The sequence below is a fragment of the Chanos chanos genome, chromosome 5, assembly GCF_902362185.1.
Source record: "Chanos chanos chromosome 5, fChaCha1.1, whole genome shotgun sequence".
Taxonomy (NCBI): Eukaryota; Metazoa; Chordata; class Actinopteri; order Gonorynchiformes; family Chanidae; genus Chanos; species Chanos chanos.
Window position 1 is genome coordinate 31,742,092 of NC_044499.1, and position 16,027 is coordinate 31,758,118.

Genomic DNA, 16,027 nt, shown 5'->3' on the forward strand with positions numbered 1-16,027 from the left:
TGTTTGTTTGTTTTTTCCATTAGGTCTTTCATTTATTGCACTGGCAAATGCCATACTAGCAGCACATGTTAACGAAACTGTCCAATCACCTTTGGCATTTTTAGTCATATGTGTGGTGACGTTACAGCGCCTGGCCACCCCTCTGCTGAGGGTTTATTTTGGCTTTCCGTATCTCCAAGTGGCCGCCATTAAAGACACAGACGAAATAACACTATGGAAATCTGGGATTGAAATGGATTAAACGTCAAAAGGGGATTGGGCATGTTGTACGACAAGGATCCTAACCCAAACATCCTGCTTGCTATCGAATAAGGAAAATGTAATGTGTTGAGGATTTCTAAAAAAATTACCAAAACGGGAAAGGATAGAGCAGAAGAGGACTAGGAGGGACGGGGCTACTAGGAAAGGGTTTGTTGTGGTAGCGCACCAGAGCAGTAGCACAGGAAAAGGTAAGACTTTTTCGACAATTTCATCTGTGTTTTGTATTACATTTGCAAGGAAAGGCTAAATAAACATGAAACAACTGGTTATGTAAATCTTCAAGGCCTTAAACACGGTCGAATAGTGTAGCCCCAAACAAAGCTAGCTTGTTGCAGGGATGTTGCAGCTAACGTAAGCTAAGTTAGCCTTCCACCTTTAGCTGAGTGTTGCAGGTCAGTGTAAGTTAACATTGTCGTAGTATTATCTTATTTGTAAATTATTCAGTGACATGGGTTCGTTCCTTTCGATCAAGACAGTGCTTATTTTGTGGGGGCTTTTAAATAGCCCAGTAAACCCAGCTCTCTGATCCCACAGCGAGCTTAATGGCTTGTTGAATGTTTGTTTTGCTCTTTAAACTGGAACAGTGCAGCTGACCGCTAGTTTCCACCCTTAATGAAGAACTTGACAGTTTATGTTATTTTCGGCAGAGTCGTAAGGTAACTGACGATGAATGAGATTCTACTGAAGTTCTCCGAGATACATGTGTTCTCGTTCTCTCGACATACGGGCTCAGCTGATAAAAGCAGCACTCCCGTTTTGAGCCTTCAAGTTCCGTGATGTTTTCGACGAACTGACGAAACAGGGTTGCAGAATAGAGGCAAATCTTATCTAATTAGCCGAATAGTTCTCTTTCAGATAACGTGTAAAGGAACCGTCGATAGTAAACACCAGACAGACTAATGCGCAGAACGTTCTTTCAAAATTGCAGTCAGAAGGCAAGGGGTTAGTCCTCTATGTCAAGTACAAGAGAGGAAGTTATAGTGTGTCCAAATCTCGATCAAAGTTTAATGTTTACTCAAGAAACCTGAAGCTATTGGCCCTCGGGTTGCAAGTTACGGAGTTACAGTTGCTGTACGCACGCAGAGTTAGCTTTCCGGTGTCAGCTTTACAGCTACAGAACTAATGCATAGAGTTTCGGTCTTGGCACTTTCCTTGCAGGCTCAGCTGTGTTTGCTGAAACACACACACATGCACACAGACACTGGAGTAAGCATAGGGGTCAGAGTGATATTTGGCTTCTATTCAAAACTGAGCTACATATTAAGTGTTTCAGAGAGCGCCAAAAACAGGCCAGGGAACTGTATGTGCTTGGCTTAGGAATTGGACAGGTATGGATTTTATTTTGTGGGGTTTGGATATTATTAAACATTATACTAGCCAAGATTTGGAGTTTGCCTCCTCTTAAAGCTACATTCTGTGTTGACATTTTTAGATTTTCTTTAAGAGTTGTTTTGTAAAAACTAGTTCACATGAAACTACCAGCAGAATGAGAATTTCATCTTTTAACACAAGGTCCATTCACTTTCTTTGGGTATTTTGATGCATCTTTGTTTGCGTATTTTCGTTTTTGTTTTGCAGCAGCTTCCCTGCCTGCCTGATCTCTGCCCGGGAGCTGACGCGTTCCACAATGACGGAGCTGGGCGTGAAGTGGGCTTGCGAGTACTGCACCTATGAAAACTGGCCGTCCGCCATCAAATGCACTATGTGTCGTGCCCAGAGGCCTAGCGGAGCCATCATCACAGAAGAGCCCTTTAAGATCGGGCCCGGCTTGGACGTGGATCAGGGCCGCGAATGGGACTCCCCGCGGGGCGACAGTGGGGGCAGTAGCCTCCTTATCTGCCCCGACTCCAGCGCTCGACCCCGTGTCCGCCCGGTGCTCCCCGCCGAACCCAGCAGCAAGTGGTCGTGCCATATGTGCACCTACCTGAACTGGCCCCGCGCTATTCGCTGCACTCAGTGCCTGTGCCAGCGACAGCACGCCCGAAGTCCTACGGAATCCCCCCAGACCTCTGGCTCGGGCTGCAGGCCCGCGCCTCCTCCTGTGGACCCATGCGAGGAGTACAACGACCGCAACCGGCTCAACACCAGAACCCAGCGCTGGACGTGTGCCGCATGCACCTATGAGAACTGGCCCAAAACGCGGCGGTGCGTGGTTTGTGACCATCCCAGGCCCAACGTCCCCGAGGCCATCCAGCTGTCGGAACCCGAAGCTCCATCTCCAGTCATAACCGAGCAGGACCCAGCACGCTGGAGGGGAACCTGCAGCGGGGGACAGAGACGTTCTCCGTCCACCTCCAAGCGGGATTCTGAGTTGCAGATCCAGGACTTTCAGAGGATCGAGGTGGCGGCCGGAGCCGTCGGAAGCAAAGAGGAGCAGGAGGTGGACTTCAAGAAGCTGAAGCAGATTAAGAATCGCATGAGGAAGACGGACTGGCTGTTCCTCAACGCGTGTGTTGGTGAGTTGGTCAATTCAGTCACGTTACATCATCGGTGTATCACAAAGTAAAGTTATGCTGTAAGTTGGTTCAGAAAGGTTTTCCTTCCCTGGCACATTAGCAGTTGTTCTTTTTCCCCTGTTTGGTAGCTAGGACACACTGATTTCCAAAAAGCAATTTTTGGTATAGCCACTGTCACTGTCAGAGCCTTAGTTAATTATGTGCTTTGTGTAGGATTAGCCAATGTCAGTGTACCTGAGAGACTGACTGTCTGACATTGAGCTATAGTGCTCTTTGTGTGTGTGTGAGAGAGAGAGCTTGTGCGCGCGCGAGAGAAAAAACTTACAGCTACATTTCCCCTTATAACAACAGAGGCATTGTAAAGCTGATGCTAATTGCATCTCATGATGTCGTACAGAGTGATGCTAGCCTGTGATGCACATGTGTGGCTGTTTCATTGTCTTTTTTCCGAATAGGAGTAGGCTAAATAAATAAATGTACATTTCATTTCATTTGCTTTTGAATGCAACTGCTGCTCAGCACGTATTCCTTTTACTTAATTCTGGAAAGAGATTTCTTTATGTAATACTGTCAGTAGCCGAAGGGAATTTTGCTTTTGAATGTCAAGTTTTTCATGGTTTTGCGGGGATCACTTTTTGTATCCATTTTATGAAATGCAAACAAACACACACGCGCACACACACGCACACTCTGAAAGCCTGTTAGGTGTTTTTCTCCAGTGCTTCTTTGTACTGCCTGAATAACTTGTGCAGTCACAGGCCTCTGAAGCCTGAGTTTACTGTTGTCATGTATTTGCTATGACAGTGTGACAACAGAAACATGATTGTGCACAGATGGGCTACAGCAGTCCTAAACAATTGAACAAAGCCCCTGTGTTTTAGTTGGTACACGGATCAGGCAAGATATTGGAGATGCTTTCTTAACAGGCTCTTGTGACATTTGTTTGGTCAAACTTAAAAATGAACGTAAGATTGGGGGGGGGGGCTTGTCTGTAAAGTGTCCAAACAGAAAATGATCATCATGTTTTTGTTAGCACTAAATGGTGTCATATTTCTGATACGGCACATTTTGTGACACAACTCTCACAAAAGACACAATCTCCAGCAGCACTCGTGCTGTAAAAACCCCTCTTTCCTCAACTTGTTTGTGCTCTCTGGGTTGAGGAGTAGCTGACACGGTGTTGATGAATGGTGTATCTGTCCCCCTGACAGCGCATTCTCTCTCTCTCTCTCTCTCTCTCTCTCTCTCATACACACACACACACACACACAGAGTGAAGTCTGTATTGAGGGCATCTGGGCTGTGGTGCTGGTTGCAGTGTACAGAGAGTGTAAACAGCGTGGCTCCTGTGCTGAAACAGGCATTCTGCTGTGTAAATATAGCCTTGACATGCCCCCCTCCCCCCCCAAACACACACACACTCTCCCCACTCCCCCCCCTCCCACCGCCACGGAAATAAACATGAACTTCTAAACACACAAGCCCGCCCGTCCACAGCGACTTTTGCTCCACTCCTCTTTGCTTCCCTTCCTGCCATGGTTGCATGTTCCCTATTCTGCACGTGGGGTGTCTCTCTGGCCCTGCGTTTGGCCAGGCCTCCCAGCAAAAATGTTTTTCACAATGTGAGCGCAGCAGCCAAACTGCTGGGCAGCTGTCTTGTAAGACTTGTCAGTATTTTCGGTGTTGTGGATTGGTCAGGGCAAGTGGCTGAAGCTGACTGCCTGTAGAAGGCTTAACTTAAGCACGTGAGTCGCTACAGACTCAGCCAGTCTCTTTCAGAAGGGTAGGGTGTCCAGTTGTTTTAACAGTCAATGATTGAATGTTTGCTAGGGTTAAAGAATAATGCTTTAACTTCCTAACAGAAGGTGAGTAAACAGTGAAAAGAACCACGCAGCCAAAAAAAAAATCATTCATGTTCAGATCTTGAGCCAAAACATCAATGAGAGCATTGCTCTATTTTTACACTGCCAGCACACACACGCACACACACACACACACGCACACAAAGCGGAAAAAAAAACACCTTCTGTTTGGTCACCAAATCAACCTCTGTCATTGTAACCACATGACTGTACGACCTGGGCTGTTCTCAGACTGGGAGTGCATGTTAAAATTAGCTGATGTGTCCGTGCTAATAGCACTAAACCTGCGTTCCCTTGCAGTCGTGTCACATGAAAGCAGGAGCGGGCTTACATTACTACACAGCATTAGCAGTGGGAAGATGGCAGCTGTGTAAGGTCATAACTGAAGTATGATCGTCATGTAACAGGCAGGACATCTATACCACACACCAGCAACATGCCTGTCACGAGTTCTGCAGCTTTGATACCTTCCTCTAAGACCGAGGCTTAAGTCAGTTCAGTTCATCTTGGGCGCTTCTTGAACTGTTTAAGCCACATGTGCTTTCCCTTTCATTGTGGTTACAAAGAGCCAGTGTTATTTCTCTATAGGTACATACAGGGGTCTATAGAAGTATAGGATATACTGTACATTAGCATGCTTTCTTTAGTAGGAAGTCTCTCTTTGCTTGATTTAGAACAGTAGACAGCAGACTGCACATGCAGAGTCACTCACAATGGCTCTTAATGACTTGCAGATTGTTCCTCGTTCTGTATCTGTAGATGAATTGCCATTTACGCTCGGGCTGTTGAGGGAACCGCGCGTTGTTTAATGAGTTTGATGACAGGCAGCGAGTTTCGCTCCGCCGTTCATTCTAGAGCAGAACGTTTCCTTGGCAGCAGCCCAAGCGTGAATTCATCTGACATGTAGTTTAGTGGGGTTTTCACAGGGAAGGCTCTGTTTCTGATTCAGCTTTATGCTCTGCGGCACAAAGCAGCAGATCTCCTACCTTTAGCTGTAGGCTCTTTGCTACAGTTTGCTGCTCATTCCTGGGGACTGTCAGATGCCAAGTTACATTTGCCAGTTTGCAGCATGAGAGAGATGAGAGAGAGGGCTGTTTTTTTGTGAACAGAGGACTTGGGTTTCATAACTGTCTGGAGGACGGTTTGTATCTTACTAATTTAATAGGAGAACAGCGTCATTACATGATACTGAAGGTGATACTGAGTCTCTAAATGGCTCGTTCATGCATCAGGCATTAGAATGTAGGTACCTTGGCCTCTGATACTCAGCTGGATCATACTGGACTGAGAGCATTCATGCACCATTAGTTACTCTTTCATGAATGACTTGTAGACCACTTCAGAGATCAATAGCTATGGAGCAGGCCTGACGACATGCAGAAGAGCGGTCAGAAATAACTTCCGGAACATTCAGACGTACAATTCGTGGATGTAGGAGAGGTAGTGAACAGCAGGGTAGCAATAGTGTTTATAGGATCCATCCCTCCATTGTAACAAATCCTCGCCTTCCCCTCAGAACAAGTCGAGCGTTTGATGTTTGGAAGTAACAAAAAGTGAAAGAGTGTTTTTTTTTGTTTTGTTTTTTTTGTCCGGCAGAAGGGAAAATGCCACCACTTCCTACAGTACACAGATCAAATGGGTATTGTGTTTGATTTCTTGCATGGAAAGTTACAGAGCTGTTGTTGAAGGGAAACTGAATCAGTCAGGACAGTGCAAGAATGTTTAAGGAAAGTGCATGTGGTCAACACTGAATAATGATTCCAGTATTAATCTCTGATCATTCCAGTTTGTGAGTAATTGTAACATCACAAAACGTGATGTTTTTACAGCAGAAGAAGACAGAATTGCCGTGCAACTTAGAAAGACATGTCTGTCAGTGACTGCACTGAATCATTTGCTGTCTGTAAAATATCATTATCACATCCAATCACCCTCATATCAGCATAGCCTTGATGGTTTCTGAAAACAAACTTGGCAGCACTTGATTTCTGCTGAGAATGCTGATGGTGTGATAACTGTCACGGTGTACTGTAAATAAACATTAACGTATCGCTTGCTCTGTATGGGCTGCAGGTGTCAAACAATCTCTCTGTTTGCTGTGTGTTCACGTGTCATTTGCCTCTGTGAGAATCTGGTCATTCACTTGTCATTGGCCTCTGTGAGAACCCAGTCATTCATGTGTCATTTGCCTCTGTGAGAATCTGGTCGTCCGCGTGTCATTTGCCTCTGTGAGAATCTGGCCGTCCGCGTGTCATTTGCCTCTGTGAGAATCTTGTTTATGTGCCATTTGCCTCTGTGAGAATCTGGTCGTCCGCGTATCATTTGCCTCTGTGAGAATCTGGTCGTCTGCGTGTCATTTGCCTCTGTGAGAATCTGGTTGTTCACGTGCCATTAGCCTCTGTGACAATCTGGTTGTTCACGTGCCATTTGCCTCTGTGAGAATCTGGTTGTCTGCGTGTCATTTGCCTCTGTGAGAATCTGGTCGTCTGCGTGTCATTTGCCTCTGTGAGAATCTGGTCGTCTGCGTGTCATTTGCCTCTGTGAGAATCTGGTCGTTCCACATAACTGTGACTGTACACCTGTCTTTTCCTCCAGGTGTCGTCGAGGGTGACCTGGCGGCCGTAGAGGCCTACAAGTCATCGGGTGGTGACATCGCCCGGCAACTCACTGCCGACGAGGTTCGCCTGCTGAACCGACCATCGGCGTTTGATGATGGCTTCACGCTCGTTCACCTGGCCATACGCTTCCAGAGACAGGACATGCTGGCCATCCTACTCACTGAGGTAAGAGTGTGTGTGTGTGTGTGTGTGTGTGTGTGTGTGTGTATGTATGTTTGAGTGTAGAGCATAGAGCAGGGGTGTCAGTTTCAGCTCTGGCCACACTGGAATTTATGCGTGTCCTCAGAGGACTGTAAACTGTAAGGCTATTTATTCATTTCTTTACTTATAAAACAGTCTCACCTCTGGCACAGGTTGCATCAGTAATCTAGGCCCTGAGAGAGGAATGTACACCATTTTTATGGAAAAAGAAGGGGTAACGGATATACAGTTATTAAACAATTTATTATACTGATTAATACAGAATGTGAATAGACCTGAATGTCTTGGCTGTGTCTTCTGAAACAATGAAGACAGATGCTGCTTTCTGTGCTTTCCCTACAGTAAATCTCTGATGTGTGCAAAGGTCGTTCTTCAGTTCTCAAACTTTATGTTGTTTTTGTTTGTGAGGCAGGTTGGCATATTTGGCCTGTGTTTTGTGTATTATCGACAGCATCATTTCTGCTCTTTCATCACTGATGTAGCTTCTTTACAAAGACACACCAGCCTCTCCACTAAGAGCAAAGAGATACTCAATCTCCCACCTCTCTTGAAATTGACTTCCCTTTCCATCAACTTTTCTTTTTTTCCCTTTTGGTTTATTGAGCATGAAAATGAAAAAAAAAGAAAGAAAAGGAAAAAGACTGCGTTTCAGTGCTGTAGTCTGTGTGTACACGCCTGATAGACTGGTGTTGCATTTTGAGAGTTGGAGTCAATGATTGTATTACCAGGACTGTTCTAATATATAAATCTTAGTCATGCGGACTACTATGGGCTGTACCAGTATCTTATTTCTGGTGAGTTCAGGTGGGTTGTATGAAAGAAGGCAGCAGACTGTACTGGGCCTGAAGGCCTTGAGTTTGACACCTGAGGTATGGAGTGCCATTCCACACTGAAGAGACAGTATGTATAGTCTCAAAGAACGCTGTTACTCTATAGCTCTTTGGATTGCGGTATTTTTTTCCTGTCTCGTTTGGATATACTGCCTTGACAAGACTGCTTCTCACACTGTTGGTAGTTAGACATTACCTAAAGTAATGACAGTCACTACCACTCTTTTTTAAAGGATCTGTGAAATAAAATTACAGACCAAAAAGGGCACTAACGCTATGTAATATTTAGTCTAGTAATACTTCACCATTTGTATGGCTACTAGTAGCCCAGTGGGCAAACGTGTGCCTGTCCTTGCCTATGTTCGCTGGGGGTTTGAAAGCCTCCTGTAGTGTGGATTACTGTGAGTGTTAAGGTAAGGAGCAAGGTCAACATTTATAGAGTGGTACTCACTATGAGAGATTAGGCCGAGGATTACCCAGATGGTACGCTGCGATTGGGCAGTGCCTGTCTCCGTGGTGATGAGCTAATGCCAGTGAATGACATGACGTGCACACTCACCAGGACAGGCACGGAAAGGCCCTGCGATGACACACACGCACTCTCAGCCTGAGAGAGAGAGACAGAGAGAGAGGGAAGGAGAGAGAGAGAGACAGACAGACGGACAGACAAAGAGAAAGAAATACAGAGGCAGAGAGGGAGAGAGAGACAGACAGACAGACAAAGAGAGAGACTCTCAGTATAAGATTTGCTTTACTCAGAGGGCTTCCTCTTTACTTAGAATAGCCCTGAGCCATTTTTCCCTACACTGATTTTTGCCTCAGGCAGTCCACTGATGGTCGCAGGTCCCTGGGAACCAGTAAAGCTGCTTTATGACAATTTCTCTTCTACGACACTCTGTGCCCACTAAATCCTAATGAAGGCGAACAGCAGCGCGTTACGTCAAGTTTATGAATAGATTATTTTATGTTGGACAGAATCTAACATCACCTCATTCTCCACATTTACATACCCTCAGATTATGAGTTAGGAATGATGTGGGATTAGAGATGCTGGTTGGATTTTCTCTGACTGTAGTAGAGTGTAAATCTTAGTGTGACCTGGCATCTGGCACCGGGCTGGCCAGTTTGTGCCTCACTTACGTCATCTCATCTTCCCCTCTGCTTCTGTAGCTCACAGCAGCTGGACTCTACTGATTTGGGGAATGTTATATAAAATGGTTAATGTGTGTGTGTGTGTGTGTGTGTGTGTGTGTGTGTACGCATGCCAGGTCTCCCAGCAGGCGGTAAAGTGTATTCCTGCCATGGTGTGTCCAGAGTTGACAGAGCAGATCCGAAGAGAAATCACTGCGTCCCTGCGCCAACGCAAGGGAGACTTTGCCTGTTACTTCCTCACTGACCTCGTCACTTTCACCCTACCAGCAGGTCTGAACACACGCACGCACACACACACACACGCACACGCACACACACACACGCACACACACACAGACATCAGATTTAATTATACAAACACGCACACGCACACGCACGCACACGCACGCACACACACACACACACACGCACACACACACAGACATCAGATTTAATTATACAAACACACGCACACACACACACACGCACTCACACACACACACACATCAGATTTAATTATACAAACACACACATTCACAAATGTTTTCTCTGGGACATAGACACACACACACACACACACACATACAATTGTTTGCTCAATTCCACATATATTCATTCAAATAGACTTGCTTCTGTCATATGTCTACATATCTGTATTATGGTAAAATTATATTTGACACTTTAAAATGTTTTGGCAAAAAAAATCCCATAGTTTTTGTGTCCAGATTTAAGTGTTTGATTGTGTTGTAGTGACAGTGATTGTCTGAGTCAAATGGTTATGAAATCCATATAGCATTGCCTGCTGAAACAAACCAACATTGGACGTGCTTACATTTCACTCTGATTACATGACAGGAAATAGTAGAGCCATTAAAGTAAATGGCAGCTTGCCCTCTTTGGAACATATAGTAAATCACTCTGCCCAGTTGCTTCAGTCTGTAGTTTTGTCCCCAAGAGTGTAATAGCATGAGCATATGGGTATTTTAAAAGTGTAAAGGGGAGAAAAAGAATATGGTATTAGCTCAGGTTTGCAGTGATTTTGCTGTAAAAGCAAATCTTGTTTGAAGGGTCTGTTGTACGTTCTAAAAGATTTCAGAGCACACTCCTTCATTTGATTCTGCGAGCCCACCGCCCAGAGCAGCCCGCAGAGGAAAGCTGTAGCAGCATTCCTTGGCAGATGTGAATATGTTTTGTGTTATGTAAAGTATTCCTGTGCAGGCAGCGCTTGGCTCCAGGCCATACAGAAAATCTCTCAGACAAAGTCAATGTATTCACTATTGAACCAGAGGACGGCCACCAGTGTGTGCGTGTGAGTGTGCGTGCACATGCATACAGTGTGTGCATGCATGCATGCAGTGTGTGTTTGTGTGTGTGTATATACTGTTTGGCGAGCCCAGAACACATTTTATTGCACATTTTATCACAGAGGGCCATTTAGAAAAGGCCTGTGTGTGTGTGTGTGTGTGTGTGTGTGTGTGTGTGTGTGTGCGCGTGCGCGCAGTGATCCTGAGTGGTAGGGCCAGTTTGCTTTACTGTTGGATTCTGTGTCAGTACTACAAATCTTAGCTGTAGAAGTTAGAGGACACTGTGAATAAATAACTGTCAGTTCCAGCGCTGAAACTTTCCATACTGTTATTTTAGTTGTCATTTAGTTTGAACTGTTTATTTGCTTGATTTAAATTTTAAACATGTGTTTGTTTATCTGTCCTGACAGATATTGAAGACTTGCCTCCTGCAGTCCAAGAAAAACTGTTTGATGAAGTTTTGGACCGAGATGTACAGAAAGGTAACACAGGAAGGGAATCTGTTCTGACATGGAAATGCACAGAAACAAATCTTAAACAAAGCGATGTATATTTGCATTAGAATTGTGGTGTGATTCCTAATGCTGTGTCTGTTGGTGGTAACTCGTAGTTCTTATTCTGTAGCTCTGTTTTAAAACATTCACTTTCTAATCTTCCACTCACCAAATGAAACGCACAGAGCCACTTTCCTGTGTGTGTGTGTGAGAGAGAGACTGTGCCTGTGCGCATGTGCGGGTGTGCGCTCGATAGTGTGGATATGTGAGTGTCTTGTGATTTGTTTCAGTAATGGGGTCACAGAAATGTGTCACACGGAGAGGGAGGGGAAAAAATGGAAGCTAGAGAGAAAAAGAATTCCAGAGAGAGAGAGAGAGAAAGTGGTAGAGAGAATTAGGACCTCATTGAGGACCTTGTTTATTTCTGTGGCCTGTTCAGAGCTAGAGGAAGAGTCTCCGGTGATAAACTGGTCACTGGAGCTGGGCACGCGTCTGGACAGCCGACTATACGCTCTGTGGAACAGGACAGCAGGAGACTGCCTCCTAGACTCTGTTCTCCAGGCCACATGGGGAATTTATGACAAAGACTCAATACTGCGTAAAACCCTACACGACAGCCTGCACGACTGCTCCCACTGGTGAGAGAAATACACACACGCATACATTCACAATGACATCCCACATGACCTCTCCTTCTGCTGAGAATAATACACAAACACACACACGCACACAAACACACACATGCATGCAGTCATACATACACATGTGTGAATACAATGAACTTTGCTACACAGGGCAGCATGCAGGACTAACTCACATACACACTCACACTGGTCTCTGATTGGTCAGAAAAACACACACACGCACACACATGGATTCATTCACACATTCTCTCACGAGCACTCATGCATAAGAGAGTCGAAAATACAGGAAACAGACAAACTTGCTGCATCGCGTCAGTGATCTTGTTTTACAGCCATATGTCAGTAGTGTATGTGTCGTGTTTCCTGGCTGCAGGTTCTACACACGTTGGAAAGAGTGGGAGTCGTGGTACTCACAGAGTTTTGGCCTTCACTTCTCACTGAGAGAGGAGCAATGGCAGGAGGACTGGGCCTTCATCCTCTCCCTCGCCAGCCAGGTACACACACACATATGCTCTCACACACACAGTCTCACACACACAGACACACACACACACACACACACACTCTCACTCTCACACACACACACACACAACACACACACACTCACATTCTCTCTCACACACACACACACACACACACACACACACAAAGTTCATACATCTTCACAGATTCATGGCCATTTGATTCAAATGCTCTTGGCTGAAAATGTCAGCTTTTAGGTACTATGAGCTCAGACTTGACCTGGAGGCTTAGTGCATTCAAATGAATGAAAATTCCACAAAGCCTCTTTGTCTTGGCTTTGCTTTTCTACACTTGAGTTCAAGTACTTATGCTTCACATACTTCTTCTGATGAAACAAGTCTAACAGGAATTGCTAAGTTATTTGTTAAAGGAGTGTAAGAAAAATATAATAAAAGATATCATTTAAAATAAAGATTTTAGTTTATAATGATGTTGGCCTCTTTGCTTGCTCTCCCTCTCCCTCCCTCTCTCTCCCTCCCTCCCTCCCTCTCTCTCTCTCCCTCTGTCCCTCTCTCTCTCCCTCTCTCCCTCTCTCCCTCTCTCTCTCTCTCTCTCTCCCTCTCTCCCTCTCTCTCTCTCTCTCTCTCCCTCCCTCTCTACAGCCAGGGGCCAGCCTGGAGCAGACGCACATTTTCGTTCTTGCACACATCCTCCGTCGGCCCATCATTGTCTATGGGGTGAAGTATTACAAGAGTTTTCGTGGAGAAACCCTAGGTTACACTCGCTTTCAAGGTCAGTTAGTGTCCCATCTCACCACTCACCTTCCAACTGTGTTTACATATCAGAACTGTGTGTGTGTGTGTGGTTCACTCAGAGCCATGCTCTTCCAGTGTCCCTCTAGCCGTTGTGCATCTGGAGCTGGCATATCTATACACAGAGCACTGGAAACCTACTAACTCTAGAGTTACTGTATGCGTACTTGTGTGAGCAAAAGACACCACATGTGCTTGTTAGCGTTTAGAGGGGAAAGAGAGATTTTGTGTGATGTGTGTTGTGGAAAGTGAAATAGCACAGAGCTTGCTGCTGGCAGGAACGCAGAGTTGTTCTGCACCCAGTCGTGCTTCTAATTGTACACACGTACACGCACACGCACACACACACACACACACACACACACACACACACACACACACACACACACACACACACTAGACTGCCTTCCTCAGGACTGAGTGAACAACAGATTGTGTTACTAGAGAAATGGAACAGAATTTACTTGGTCAGCTACAACATTTGCTTTCAGCAGTTAGAGAATGAATTGATCTGACTGGTTTTCTTCTATAACTAATGCAATGTTGTGTTAGAGAAACAGAGGACACCATTTTTTTCCACTGTTCACACTGCATTCATTTGTGTTGAATTTGGCTGGTGTTCCAGTGTTCCTTACCCAGCATAATCAGTTGACAGATCATTTGGAATTTTATATATGGATGATTGCATTGACATTCCAGACTCATTTTTGTTTATACTTTACCTCTTAGGTGTTTATCTGCCATTGCTATGGGAACAAAGCTTTTGCTGGAAAAGCCCTATTGCCCTTGGTTACACAAGGGGTCATTTTTCCGCCTTGGTTGCCATGGAAAACGATGGCTACGACAATCGTGGCGCTGGCGCCAACCTCAACACGGATGATGATGTCACCATCACCTTCCTGCCACTAGTGGACAGCGAGAGGAAGCTGCTACACATTCACTTCCTCTCCGCCCAGGAGGTGAGACACATACATACACACATACAAAGACACTCTCTCACTCACACACACACACACACTCTCACAAACACAATATCTGAAGGCCCAAGTGAACATGACTGAGGGCATTTGACTGAAAATAATGTATACTGTATATGTATAATGACTTGGACAGTTGTGTGTGGTATATATGATCTCAGACTGAGAGAGTTTGTATGTTTCTTTGTGTGTACTGTATATATGATGAATAGTTGAACTGCTGTTTGAGTGTGGTACTTGTAACACATGGTAAGGAGAGTGTTTGTGTAACATATATGTGTTATTAATGATGAGCAGTTGGACTGCAGGTAACACATGATAAAGACAGTCTGTGTGTGTGTGTGTGTGTGTGTTTCAGATGGGGAATGAGGAGCAGCAGGAGAAGCTGTTGCGTGAGTGGTTGGACTGCTGTGTGACAGATGGGGGCATGTTGGTGGCACTACAGAAGAGCTCTCGGCGTCGGAACCACCCCCTCGTCACTCAGATGGTGGAGAAGTGGCTGGATGGCTACCGCCAAATCCGACCCTGTGCCACGCTCTCCGACGGCGAGGAAGACGAGGACGACGAAGATGAGTGACAGCCGAGGGACACACACATACAAAAAAAAAAGCGCGCACGCATTGACTGATAACCCTCTTTCACCACTCCCAGACACGTCCTCACGGCAGGGAGAAAAGGGCCCACAACCATTTCACACACACACACACACACACACATACTGAGGGGGAAACTGGTGTTTTGTTTTTGTTTTTTTTCTTTTTGAAGGTGCGACCAACACTGACCACAACCCAAAACAGCAGACCAGAGAACTGTCAGCCTCTTCATTAAAGGATTCTAGTTTGAGGATATGGTAGTGTATAAGAAAAGTGAAAAATGTTTTTGTTTTTTGGTTTGTTTGTTTTTTTTTCTCTCCCCAAATATATAAATCTGTATTGATCAGTGTAATAATGCATGTGGTTCTTTAAAGTTATATAATAGTTAAGAAAAAAATACCAGCATCAATGAAAAGTTTATAGATGTTTATTATGGGCACTTCAAGAAAAAGCACATTGTTTTCCAGTGACGTTTTTCTTCCAGGAGTATCGTTTTGCTTTCTCAGAGATTAAAAGAAGAGAAGAAAAATCTCATTCACCTGATTTAGTTGGGAGCGAAATCCAATATCTCCGTTTTAACAAAGTTCCCTGTCATCAGAGATAAGTGTATCTCAGTTGTATTTCAGTACAAAGACAACTACACACACTGTTGAGAGATTCTCTACAGTGATGTGACCACCTTGTAAAGAAAGTAATGGAAGGACGGTTGTCTCTTGAGTGTGGTGTTCTTCTAAGCTAAGGCTCATCTTTTGTCCGCTGTCACCCCCCACAAAACATAATTTTTCTTTTTCTTTTTTTTTTTTAAAGTCTGAAAATATTTATTTGTTTAGGAGAACTAGGAAAGGAGGAGCAAGCAATTTTACTTAATTTTTGCAGGTATTTGTCTCTCTTTTTGTCTCTCTCTTTTGTTTTTTCTCTTTTCTCTCTGTGGTTTTGTTAATTCTTGATGGACTTTTACGTTGCACAGAAATACATACTCTTGCGGTGAGAAATGAATCTGTTAAAGTTTACTGACATTTTTTTAAATGTGTGATTTAGTACCTCATATTTGGATGTTACAACTTTTAGGTGCTTCTGTTTGGGGGAAGGGAAGAGACACCAAACACACACAGCTTCTACAAAGTGTGCATTAACATTAAATTAGAAACACTTCTAAGCTTGTTTCTCTTTCGTGTGCCATCTTTTTCACTCTTGCGTGAAGAGGCTGTTGCTTAAGTTGGCATATGTTCATCTTTTTTTTTTTTTTTTCAGTTTAGGGTGAAGGCCATACATGAAATGTCATAAATCACAATATAAATGGAGTGGGAATATTGTGATGAAAAGAACATATGCACTTTTTTAACTTTATTATGGTCACTGCCTAAGTACATTAACTATATTAG

The 16,027-nt window shown here is 44.5% G+C and overlaps 1 protein-coding gene across 1 annotated transcript; it reads left to right on the forward strand.

Moving 5' to 3' along the window:
* The first annotated feature begins 201 nt into the window (after positions 1–201).
* On the forward strand, positions 202–15,773 carry zranb1a (zinc finger, RAN-binding domain containing 1a). The gene is made up of 10 exons (XM_030775263.1): positions 202–449; positions 1,840–2,717; positions 7,175–7,362; positions 9,497–9,650; positions 11,074–11,145; positions 11,597–11,795; positions 12,175–12,295; positions 12,926–13,055; positions 13,805–14,034; positions 14,411–15,773. Exons 2-10 carry the CDS (start codon positions 1,889–1,891, stop codon positions 14,627–14,629), a joined length of 2,142 nt encoding a protein of 713 aa, XP_030631123.1. The 5' UTR covers positions 202–449; positions 1,840–1,888; the 3' UTR covers positions 14,630–15,773.
* Positions 15,774–16,027: the final 254 nt, after the last annotated feature.

Excerpts from the sequence above, each read along its gene's own strand:
- zranb1a (XM_030775263.1), top strand. The coding sequence starts at position 1,889 with ATGACGGAGCTGGGCGTGAAGTGGGCTTGCGAGTACTGCACCTATGAA. Across the intron at positions 9,651-11,073 it reads CACTTTCACCCTACCAGCAG|ATATTGAAGACTTGCCTCCT; the intron begins GTCTGAACACAC and ends CTGTCCTGACAG. Across the intron at positions 14,035-14,410 it reads ACTTCCTCTCCGCCCAGGAG|ATGGGGAATGAGGAGCAGCA; the intron begins GTGAGACACATA and ends TGTGTGTTTCAG.